The sequence below is a fragment of the Plectropomus leopardus genome, chromosome 10, assembly GCF_008729295.1.
Source record: "Plectropomus leopardus isolate mb chromosome 10, YSFRI_Pleo_2.0, whole genome shotgun sequence".
Lineage (NCBI taxonomy): Eukaryota > Metazoa > Chordata > Actinopteri > Perciformes > Serranidae > Plectropomus > Plectropomus leopardus.
This window is the reverse complement of record NC_056472.1, coordinates 13,019,144-13,032,221: the sequence shown is the minus strand read 5'-3', so window position 1 is coordinate 13,032,221 and position 13,078 is coordinate 13,019,144. Positions and strand designations below refer to the sequence as shown.

The window sequence follows — 13,078 nt, the reverse complement described above, 5'->3', positions numbered from 1 at the left end:
ATCTATTGAGAATTTTATTTAATTATTCCTATTCATTAAATTTTTCAGCACCACCGTGTATTTCAATGGGGAGTGAAAATAAATGCATTTTCAGAGACTTTTCAGGCAGATAAGAGTAAAAAAATTGGAGGAAACATTAACACCGCAAATTTTTGGAATGGAAATGAATTAAACTACAAAATGTTGAATACTGGCTGTGGGCAGCTTCATTGCAAACTGTTCAAAATCCAATTGTGCCTTGTGTCTACTGGGAAAATGTGTAACTGGTAAACAAAAATACAAGCATGGAAAATAGATGAATGCACACTATAAGTCTGTTTACACAATCTCATCCACACACACACAAACACACACACACACACTAAGAGCACAAACAGCACAATTCCCAAGACGCCCCAGAAGGCGCAGAGCATAGTCGTCTAGTTTTAACTACTCCTTAAATGGCAGCGCGTGCGTGTGTGTGTGTGTGTGTGTGTGTGTGTGTGGAGGGAAGCTTCATTATGTGGTAACACTGAAATTAAGTTTTCTCCACACGATCATCAGAGAAAAAGTGAGCAGAAGATGAGAAAGAATGAGTAAAGAGCGACAGAGGAAAAAGATGTTTGTCCACATGTGTGTTTACACACACATTGACACACACACACACACACACACACACAGATGCTAAGAGAGAGAATTGTGTCCAGAAAGATATTCACAGACTTGAAGATAAATTGTGTTTGCATGTGTGTGTGTGTGCATGTACAGTGTCAGGCCTTCGTTCAGTATTTATGAAGTGAGGGGGTAATGTGGAGGTAATGACTGAGAGCTTGTTGTTTACCGCCATAGATCGTCGGTTTATAACAGTAATGAATGTGAATGAATGTGCATGCACGTCTGTGTGAGAGCGTGTGTGTGTTTGTGGGTGAGGAGAAACACAGAAAAACGAGGCTGTCTTGCACTGTGTTACTGTAAAGGTATGGGAGATATCAATATCAACTATGAATGAATTTAGAGCAAGAATGGGATACTGTTCTTAAAAGACTTCATAGTACCGCGGATAAGCTCCTACAATTGTGAAAATTGTGCATGAAATTTATCACATAGTCAGGGCGTACCATGTTTATTTTCAGATGTGGAGGGAGGTCAGATTTGACCTCAGAGGACCGTGAGAGGTCAAATCCCATTCATTTGGTGACACTTTTGAGATCACCAGAATTCAAGAAAAAGCATTTAGGTCAAGGTTCAAGTTCAAAATATGTTAAAAAAAAATACACATTTTGGGCATTCTTTTGCTAGTACATTGATTTTAGTTTGGAGACCAGATAGGACAAAGGTAGTATTGTGAAACTTTGCTTCCATTTTTACACTATAGGGATAATAATACAGAACAGACCCCTGGTGCTAGTCTATTTTAATACTATATTAATAATGATGATAATTTTTAATGGACTTTCTAGCCATCTGTCCACTCAAAGAGCCTTTACACTACATGCCATATACACCCATTCACACACATATTCATACACAGGTTGCCGAGGCTACCATCAGGCTTGCGGTTAGGGGGATCAAAGGATACAGATGACTCCGCCCCAAGGCCAAGGAGGGGCCCATGAAAGCCTGAGGGGGGCATGAAAGGTCTATGGTTAACCATTAAGTAGGCTAAAGTACAGCAATTTGTTTACTGATTTATGTCACTGATAATACAATTTACGAATTTACATGATAAATTTATATAGATTTTTAAATTAAACTTTAACATTTCATCTGAAACCCCACCCCTGCACTTTCGAATGGTGTGGTCCATCTGACAGTGTAGGTCAGGAGACATACAGAAGTCACATGTTCTGAAATGAAGTCATTTTGAGGCAGAAACAGCCTTTCAGTGGCATGATAGGAGCTGCAATGACTTCTTGGCAAGTAAAAAATCGCATTTTATGCATTGCATTGGCCCTATGAAGTATTTACACAGGTAAAAAAGAACTGGGTGAGTTATAATCTGTCAGATATATCACTATGAATGAAATCAGGTCATTTTGAGGCAGAAAAAAACTTTTAGTGACAAGAAAGGAGCTGCAATCACTTTTTGACAGGTTTTATGTGTTGTATTGGCTCTTCAAAGGTATTTCAACAGGTAAAAGGAGGTAAAAAGGCACAGAGCAGGTGATATAATGCAGGCTCATAAGGATAATAGCAGATAATACCTTTATTTTTACATTACCCAACCGTAAATCATGATAGATTACTTTCCAATTGTAAAAAAGATGATTTTAGATGTTGAAAATGTCAAGCTTTTCTCAAAAAGTGCACAATTATTGTGGTTATCCACTGCACTGTTAGGCTTGAGGTTAGAATTAGGTTTAGCTTACGCTTAGGCCAATAGACAGAGACAGAGATGGATTGCTACAGGACTATTTCCTTTTTGCAACCCTCCTCCTAATCCTTACACACACAAGTGGGAATGACAGGGTAAAGCAACGATTCACGCTGGAGATGAAAGCAGGTGGCGTCATTGCTACTGTGAGTTGCCGTGGTAACCTCAGGTGTCATCACAGCAACCCCAGGTAAATACAGGTAAAGGAGAAGATCACTGGTTGTGTTCATAATGACACACTGCTTTGATGGGAACTGGACAGGTGGGGTCTAACAGCAAATTATAACAGCATTCTCACAGGGCTGCCCAATGAAAGACGAAGATTGAAATCATCAGTGGGAGAACCCTCAGTCAACTGAGATAGCTACAAGCTACTCTTTGGTAGAGACAGCTGCAAATACAATGCAGTGGCATGGAGGGGGAGAGACTCTGCACTATAAGGCTCCGAAATAGTGATGCACGATAATATTGGCACATCATCTGTATCAGCAAATATTGGCTTTAAATTGAAACGGCCAACATGCTTTTTTCTGCTGACATGAAAAACCCATATTTTTTCTTTTATTTACAAAGTGCACATGTAGAAAACATCAACCCTAAGTTGAAGATTTTTGTTTTATTTAGCACAATTAATTGATATTATATACATTGAAAAGCATTGTAATTAATGTTTCCATCTGCTGGTGCGCCATCACGATAAGATTATGCATAATATGATGTTAATTCCACTACAGAAAAGGCCTGATAATGGAAATTAGGTGGGGGAAAAAGTGGAATATATGGATATCGGCACTGGTTATCTGCCAAATTAGTTTTTATATATCATCAAATATCTAATATCATGCATCTCTACTCCAAGATAACGTTATCTTCTCTTCTGATAAAGTGTATTTATGCCACAACCTGATGAGGCACTGGGTGTAGATGCGCCAAACACTGACAGTTGGGCATTTTATTTTTTCGGTGGACCCAGAGTTGAAAAATGTTCAGTTTTGGATAAAAATACGGCACTTGTCACTGTAACTTCAGTCATTCAGTCACAGTTGAGGAAGGACAAACATTCTACCCTGAAGACAAACTATAACATCTGACATGTAAAAGTGTTGTGAACAACATCACTGGTAGAGAAATATGTTAATATAGCCTACTCTAAAATATATGTTTCCTCTCATGAACCCACAGAGACCGGCGAGTCTGTCCTCTCTCTTTGCATGCGTCAGCCTTCCCCTTATGCTAAGCAGGTATTCTACCATTGGGCCGACATGTTTACTTCCGCGGATATTCTGTATCGTAGCAACCAGGCGTGATCAAATCGTCTCAGCCAAAAACCCTGCACTTCCACAGTGCTCTCAAACGTTCCCAACTGGGCGTTTCCTGCGGAGTGCTTGGCATTTGCAGCTGGGAAAAATAGCTTTGGTGAACACGGGGACCTTAAAACAATAAAGTATCTTGCTTTTGTTTGATATCTAGTGTTGGCAAAAAAATGTTGTTGCACATTTTCGGTACATCATTAGCTCAAGTAGCTTGTTTGCTACATTACATGAATGCCACCCTAAACTCTGAACATCTGAGTCAAACTTTAAAACTCTGTTTGGCAAAAAAAAAATGAAATCTTCAAATATTTTTACTGAATAGCCAAATCTGATTTGATAGACAAAATACTCAGTTGGGTACAGCACAAGTTTCTGATATGATATGTTGCAGTTTGCTATGATTATTGATTAGTACTACATTGGGTGTCTAACAAGAATGGATTCTGATGTGGCATTTAAATGTCAGAGCTAACCGAGTCTGATCATTGTGGTCTGTATCTGACAAGAACATAATTCTGGGGATTTTTTTCCAGGTTCTTGCTCCCATTTGAACATTAAATAGTTTAAAATATATGATGTTTAATACTTTCAGTTCAGAGCAAAGAATCCTTTCCAAGACACTTCTAAAAATCTTTACTTGACAGATGGATGAATAGATAAATTGGCACATTTTATGAATACCAAGCAAGAGCCTGGGTTAGTCACGGAGGTGTAAAAGAGAGATGACATAATACGCAACTCCCCACTCTCAAGAACAATACTCCCCTATAGAAAAACAAACGTATTGCTCCATTTGTCTAAGGCCATGATTTGGCAAGAAATGTGCAGGATGACATATGGCACAAAGACAGAGCCCCAATTAAAACAGAAACACTCACTTTTGTTATTCTCATAAGCACACTGGAGAACACTTACTTACTTCTACCAAGGCTGCATTATCCTCCAAATTTGTGAAGTCAATAATGTTTTTTTTTTTTTTAAATCGAACAGATGGATGGATGCAGAAGAAAACACCAAATGAAAAACAATCACGGCATACATGTGCCACATTTCTGTCTTTCATGTTGGTGCATCACTTGATGAGAAAATAGAGAATCCATGTATCATACAAAGTTGAGAAATACGTTTTATATTATGTTAACTAGGGTTCCAACAGTATGAGTTTTTCATGGTACAATAATCATCTCACAAAATATGGCGGTTTCCTGATATCACAGTATTACAGGCTCATTATTATAAGTTATGACGCTCCTTAAATTAACGTAAACAGAAGGGCTTTTTTTGCTGAACAAATGAGTTATTACTATAACTGAAACCTGAAACCATTTTTTTAAAATGTAAGTATGTGTAAAAAGTCTCTCTTTTCAAAATAGCTCAAATAATGGAGATTCTCTGTCCTGTTGCATTTTTTGGTTGTTTTTTTTTTGTTTTTCAATACAGTAGCTAAGTAAAAGTACACTGTATGATAACCGTCAAATGTCATAGAACAGTATACCTTGAAACCGATATACCACAGCAAACGGAGAGCTAACAACAAATAGATAAAGACCTGAAAAAAATAACCTTCAACAACAGTAACAACAACAGCCATGGCTACAGGGGGTGTGCAGTATCAGCTGTGATGTTACTAAAGACCTAATTTTAGGAAAAACTGATTAATTCTCCTGTACAATAAATGACTAGTAGTGTTTTAGTTTCTGCATGAATGTTGTAAGTCTCTGTGTTTTGCTTTTATTTTCTTTGAATGAATCAGAGTGAGAACTGGATAAAAAACAGAAGTGATCTGCAGCAGTGCAATCATAACAGATACTATTACAACTGTATAATTATACCAAAATATGCCATGACAGAGCCTCATCATGAGTTCAAGCAGCACCATTTGGTTGACTAATTGAGAGACTAAACTGAGACTGGTTTCTGATGAGCGTCTTGTCCTAATTTCCGGAAAACCATTAGGGTTCTCACAAATGTATTCCAGTCCCATTATTCGGTTTACATGACACTGTTACATTGTTAAAACACCTCTTCTGTTTGCATACTGTATGTGTCCTCACACTGCTGTCTGTGAATAGGGGGGAACAAGTGGCGAGTCATCTCTGCAACAGCTGACGTACGAGACTGCAGCTGAGGGACTAGTTAAGGGGTTGCCAGAGTCATCAGCTGCTAACAGTCTCAACATTTCTCCTTTGGGGTAAAAAATCTGCCATATGATACAAGTCACTAAGCACTTGAACACTTGACCTAGAGCCTGTTTTAGCACAGAAAATATTACTATTAAAGGGACATATTCCTGCGAGCTATTAAGCAGTGTTAAATTCATTCTAGACAGATAGTTTGCTTGACCAGCAAAATGGCTGTTACTGAGAAGTTGCTTTCCCACAATGCTTGACAAAAAAGGAGAGCCGTCAGCCTTGATTAACTCTTATTGTTTGAAGCAAAAAGTCGGAAACAGAAGCTCAAAGAATGCAAACAGCAAGGATAAAAGCTGACTCAGCATGTCTGCCCCTTCCTTCATTTCCATAGCAACACATTCATTCTCATCTACAACCCTTAATACCAGATGAAGAGCATCTGTTTGACCCGTGCGGCTCCTTCAAGAACTCTGCGTTTGTGTGCGTGTGTGTGTGTGTGTGTTTGTGTGTGTGTGTGTGTGTGTGTGTGTGTGTGTGGCTGTACTGCATTAGTGTCTTACTCAAAGTCAGATTTAACTCCCTTTGCAAGACCCCTGCTTTTCTCTTTGTGTGCAGGGGAATGCACTTCTAAATGCACACACACACAGGCGCGTGCGCACACACACACACACACACATATACACACACACACTCAAATACCCCACTGTTAGAGGAGATTAATTCACACTTTCATCACCAAGCCTTGGTCCCGCGGGAGCCTCAAGGAAACTTGGGGCAAAGTGACTGCAGGGGATTGCAGAGGGTAATGGGTTATAGGTGTGTGTGTTTCTGAGTGAGTGAGTGTGTTTGAGTGTGTGTGTGCTCACTGGCAATAAAGGCTAGGTCCACAGTGAAGTGGTCTCCCCATTGGGTCCTAAAACAAACACAGACTGGCCACCACTAAGACATGAGTGTGCACTGTGTATAATTTTGTGTGTATGTGCGTGACTGCGCATGTGGTCACGTGCGTATTTCCTCTCTGTAAGGTTAAAACTCCCAGGTCACACTGTTCGCACAACTTCCGAAATGTCTCATTTTTTTATTATGCTATATAAAATTCAAATATCAAAACTGTTCTGGTTGCTTTTCTCTGTTTCATGATGACACTGTAAAGTAAATCCTTTTAGATTTTGAACCTTTGTCGAAATAAAGACATTTCTTAGACTGCTTTCACACCGGCACGTGGTAACTTGTTGCCTCCAGTCATTTCAATGAGAGGATGGCTGCAGAGGAGAAGTGGTTTCCAACAGTGGCAGAAGATTGTTGCTGCAAATGTACAAGTGCACAGATTTTGCTCTGCAGCACTGAGTTCACCATGTGAAACTTCTGGTGGTTGTTGGCCAATAAAATAGCGTGCCACAGAGCAGAAAGAAGACAAGATGAAGGAGATGATAATGTTGGTGTCTGAATACCAATTACGGTACTCATGAGGGCAAAAAACTGGGCCTGGGATAACATTTCTATCAGGGCTGCTCCCTGAGAGTCAGAGATTCAAATCATCAGTCTGAGACAGCAGTAGACTGAGATAGCTTCAAGTCAAGTAGTCGTTATTTTTGCTCTGTGTTTTTGCTAGTCAGTGTGCTGTACAGTGTGTTTCTGGGGACGAGTTGGTCCCCAGACTTTGCTGTGAAGTGAGTGCCCTTGACTGTCACACTACTCTTTATTAGAGGCTGCAGCCAGAGCGATGTAGCAGCACATATGGAATACACACTCTGCACTTTAAGGCTCCAGGATAACATTATCATTTCTCTTCTGCTTAGAAGTGAATAATTTACAGCTCACAGCAACTTAATATGATATACTCTCTGGCTTTTGTATGATATCTAGTGTCAGCAAAATAAATTGTTGCATATTGCCATTCCGTCATTAGCGCCATTAGCTTTTTAACTGTATTACATGAATGCCACTGTCACACTGAACATCCTGCTCCATTCAATCTGTAAAATTTGATATAGAAAAAAAACAAATGAAGCGCTGAGTATTCCTATTTAATGGACGAATCTGATTCGACTGACATAATCTGAGTACAGTAAAGCTCTAGTTTCTATTAAACTGGTAACTTGTCTAATTATGTGGAAATCTTTAGCAAATTGTCTTGCTACAGCATACAGCTAGAAGCTAGCTTGCACTTCACTTGCTCACCTGTGCACCTGCCTGTCATTGCAGCTGTGGACCCTGGCGGCAGCAGCCGCTTTCAAAAACGCATAGCTTTTTGGGGGACGCCCAAAAGGTTGGCTGTTGTTAGGGTGGGTACTACTCAGAGGTGGGAAAACAGTTTAAGGTTCTATAGCAAGGTGCAAAATTTACTTTTTTGCCCACTGGTCAAATGGCTTGCCAGGGAGGTACAGTGAGTCGTCTACGAATCAGAAACTAGATAGTTCGTCCTCAGCTCTTTTAGTTTGCATGTCAAAGTGTCCTTGGACAAGACACTGAACCCCAAATTGTTCCTGAAGGCTGTGCCATCGGCGTGTGAATGTGTGTCTGAATGAGAATTAGATTAGATCCTGATGAGCAGATTGGTACGTTGCAAGGCAGCCTCAATTATCAGTGTAAAAATGTGTGTGTGAAAGGGTGAATGTAGCATGGAGTGTCAAGCTCTTTAAGTGGTGGCAAGACTAGAAAAGCGCTACATCAATGCAAGGTGAGAAAATCTACCAGCAACTTACATATTTTAGGAGCATTTGGCTTGTGAACAGTGCTAATTTTGTACCTTGTTCTATCGTTTATGATACGCATTTGTCTAAAAATAAGACAAATCCTATATTGCAGCATGTCCTTTTCATATGTGTGCTTCTTTTCTTCATGTACAAGACATCAAAACTGCCCTGTAGGGACCGCTAAAGTTTATTGAGTGAATTGAAATGGAGTGTTAAGTCTTAGTGGAAATGTCACTGAGGGTTTGGATTCCTGTTCATCGCCATGAATGAGTGACTGCTCGCTGCTGCTGCACTTCATCACACCAAAGCGCTCCACTGCTTCAATCAATGGCTTGCTTTGCCTGATAATTCTTGTCGCGCAGAGCAGGGGGGTGTGTGAAAGCTGACGGCAAAGCCTTTGTTAGCCTGACTGTTCATTGCATCCCTCTAGTTGGGGACATCGCTGAAGTCAGAGAGAAAAGCTGCTGAGGGCAAGCATGAATACACCTGCCTATGACCACCCTTGTGCACTCCAACTCTGAGAGATCTGCGTTTATGAGAAGGCACACAACACAAGCTCACATTAGACAAATAAAGTATATCCACTTCAACAGGTTACAACATGAAGTACTGACGTTGGAAATAATGTCTTTCTTTGAGGAAAAGCAGGCCATGAAGTGAAGTCATAGCTAATGTTTCTTCTTTTCTATTTCATATGAATCCAGTTTTTCTTTATCTATACTGCTGCTTATATTTTTGTTTCATGTGATTATGTATTGATTATTTGGAGATTTCTTAGCTGCTATTAGATACCATTTTGACATTTAACAGAATATCCCTCTATGTTTATGAACCATCTGTCTATGCACCTGTCTACTAGATGTAAAATAAGCAACGCCTGTTTAACATTACAGCCTGAGCAAACTGGCTTCATTTCTTACATAAACACTGGAATGAGGCAATGAGCGACGGAAGAGGAGATCCAAATATTAGCAAAAAGTATGAGAAAATTTTCTGAATGTTTGTAAGTGAAAGTTAAAACCAAACAAGACAAACTAGGCCTATGCAGTGTAACATAATTTAATTATGTAATAATGATAATTATAATATAGTTTTTCCCTGGCTTTTAAAAATAATAATTTTGTAGATTGACTAATTTCTTGCAATTTGTGGAACATTTCTTAACAAGTTGCTCAATGTCATTTTTCCTTTGTTTCTGAAAGAAATCGCAAAGAATGGACCCAGGGCTCAAAGGTTTAAATACTTCTGAAAGGCACCTGAAAGCAGCACAAGAAATGTGATTACACATCATGTTTAAAAAGGGTTATTGCACTGAAAAAAACACATTTGAAAATGAATCTTACTGAGAATTTCAAAATAAAAGTTAACTGCAGCCCTAAATTTTGCACATCATAATACCAAAGCTTCTAGGAAATGAATCTGCAATAAAATATTTCCATCTCAAGACAACAGCCTGACGTTTCTCAAGATTTGTGTGCAAGATCTTAGATTCCAATTGGAGGCAGATGACAACCAACATCTCTCGCAGTGCAGTGCTGATGCTATCACATTTTCATTCTAATTGCCAGCCACATTCTTCAACATGTCTCACATCACAGCCACGCGACAATGCATAGGATGCACCGCATAGCAAGTAAACAAAGCTCTCCGTCCAATGAAACCTCACACTGGTTATGAAACCTCACACTGCTGCAGCCTGTGGGCAACTGGGCTTCACCAGGACTACAGCAGCCACAGTATAATAGACAGGTGACCCTCTCAGGCTGTCTCACTTCCTCTCCCGCTCAGTTTAATTTAACCTCAGTGGCAACACAGGAGAGACACCCTCATTATGATACCAACGTATTGTCATATCAGGGAATATCACAGGCACAACTGGTGATAACTCAGCAAAACAAACAAAAGCAGGGTTACAAAATGTGAGCGCTTTCCTTAATTGATTGTTGGTAAAATTAAGAACAGATTAATCAATTAATCATATGAAAAAAATATTATTTCCATTTCAAACGATACCAAATGCGTGTTTTTGCTCAATCAAAGCTCACAGCAACGTACTGAATATACTTTGGCAGCATTGCAAACACTATTCATGAAACAATCAAATTTCACATGTTAGATTAAAATCTTAAAGACCAATTAATCGAGCATCGATTAATTGTTATCATCCCTAATCCATAGACAACAATATAAATATGTCAATAGATATCAGTGCCATCAGCTTCAGCGACTGCTGTTAGGGAAAAGCTTTTCTCATTCTCTATTTCCATGTCCCATAACATGGTCTCTCAAGTTTGCTCCCCAATTATCAAACAATCTATGCAACAATCAATCTCACTGTGTGAATATTCAGAGCATATGGTGTATGGATTTGTATCTATATAACCGTACAGCAGCTGAATATCTGTGCAGCTGAATATCTGTGCAGGCAGCATGCTGAACACACTGTCCCCAATTTTCAGCAAACATCAGAGATAAACATTTGGGAATTTGGAAATTGTCCCCAAAATCTTCTTCAACCAAAATCTGCTGCCAATAGGTTGCAGGGCAGCAGGGCAGCAGGGCAGCAGTGCAGTGGGGAGCAATATTAAAGTTGTTGTGTTTGATGAATTAAAAAGGGGATCCTAACTGTTTGCAAAAGTCGTTTTTTTAAAGAAGTGTGCTTTGTGAATAAACAAGGATTCATAAAACGTGGAAACATCTGCACATTGTTTGCTTGTTTCTGAAAAGACAGACACATATGGATGGTGGGAGAGTAACCAACCTTAACAGGGGAGCTCCTGATGGCTACTGGCAGCTCTCTGATCGCACTGCCCGGGGGAGAAGCGGATATCCCGGCTGCGTACCCCTGCAGCGAGCCCCCGGGTAGGGACTGCCTGCCGCCTGCTCCTCCTCCTCCTCCTCCTCCTCCACCTCCGCTCCCTCGCTGGGGCCGCTGCTTAATGCCGTCCAGGAGGCGAACCAGAAGGATGTTAGCCGGCAGGTCGTCCACCCCGCAGTCCACCAGGATGCGGCACTCCGGGCAGCGGAGCTCGTTCCGGGAGCTGACAATGTTTTCCAGGCAGCGGCGGCAGAAGGTGTGCTGGCACGGCAGCACCTTGGCCGTGGTGTCCAGGCGCTCCAGGCACACCGAGCACTCCAGCAGATCCAGCAGAGACGAAGACTCGTCCATGTCGGCGGAGAGGGTGAGCATCTGGGCTTCAGTGTCCGTGGGGACGCCGCGGCGACTGGTTCGTGTACCGTAGAAATGAACCGGGGGCGCAGAACATTCTGGGAGGCGGACCGGCGGGAAGCAGCCAACGGACGCCCCGCGACAGAGTCCCCCGCGTGCCGAACAGTTACCTCTGTGTTGTGACTGTTCACCGTACCTCCTCTCTCTGTCTCCCTCAACGTGTTTCTGTTTCTCGCTTCCTCTCCCTGTGTCTCCCCCTCTCTTCAGCAGCTGTGCAGAAAGCGGTGAGGTCACGCTCTCATCATCATCATCCGCGCGCCGATCAGAATTGCGGCGCGCGCTCACGCACTATAGACTTGGAGAAAGAGAGAGAGGACGAGAGGGAGAGAGAGACAGGCACCCGCTCGGTTGTTACCAGCCAGGTTACACAAACTGGTTAAAAAAGAAACGCACATTTGTAACAATCCTGAGAGGCCACTGAAGGGTTTTCTGTCATCTCACCTGCACATAAAGACAAGCTGCAGTCATAAACTTAATGAAATCCTTAGCTAAGGCGTGCTGTATTTTCAATGACGATATGACGATATGAAGACACCGTTTTTGACAGTGTAATCCAAGTTTTAACAAAATGAAACAATTGTGCTTAATATTTTTAGACATAATTTCCAAAAATGTTTAAGGTTGTGTAGCTTGATTTTAATTGACATATATCAAACTTAAAACTGTCTTAAACTGAATTTATGTGGTGTCTTAACGTGTGATACCCACTTGACAGGCTTACGCATCCCTTTCACTACCGCAAGAACTACATCCAACTGAAAAACAAGGCTTGGGGGGGGGGGGGGATAAATGATTTCTGGCGACGCCTGGTGGACATCAACTGTTCCTTTTGTTTTTCTGGTTTGGAACTATTTAAATCTCCAAAAATATGTCTTGCATTTTTAATTAAAGTTATCTCTTTCTATTATATAAACCATAAAGGCACAAAATTAGTATTCCTATATCGCAGGTATGTCAAACTTGTAGTTTAGGGGCCACATACAGCCCAATTTGATTCAGGTGGGCCAACCAGTAAAACATCAGATATTTTATAGTTTAACATAGTTTGATATAGTAAAATACTTGATTTTCATTCTGAAAATAGTATGAAATGTCCTAAATGCAAATATTTCAGTTATTGTCAGCAATTATGGAGAAATGTTTTTTCATGGTGCCTCGAATTTTTAGATATGAGGTCATTTCAGGATATAAATGTGAGGATTTTACTTTGGGATATATTTTTTTAATTTTTACAAAAAAATGTTTTTTGTTTTTTTTGTATCTGTTTGTAGTCAGAGATATCATCAACTGAAATGTACCAGTTTATGTCAGGAATTATCTTTGATTTTGTTGTTTTTCAGCAGCCCCAAAAAATC

General features: G+C 40.4%; 1 protein-coding gene across 2 annotated transcripts in view; it reads right to left on the bottom strand.

Annotated features, from left to right (window-relative positions):
- LOC121949146 (E3 ubiquitin-protein ligase SH3RF3-like) overlaps positions 1 to 12,155 on the bottom strand; it is a 123,872-nt gene extending 111,717 nt beyond the window's left edge. For both annotated transcript variants that reach the window (XM_042494762.1, XM_042494763.1), the window contains exon 1: positions 11,256 to 12,155. In XM_042494762.1, the coding sequence (XP_042350696.1) occupies positions 11,256 to 11,684 (429 nt within the window). In that variant the 5' untranslated portion in view covers positions 11,685 to 12,155. The remainder of the gene's footprint in view (positions 1 to 11,255) is intronic.
- Positions 12,156 to 13,078: the final 923 nt, after the last annotated feature.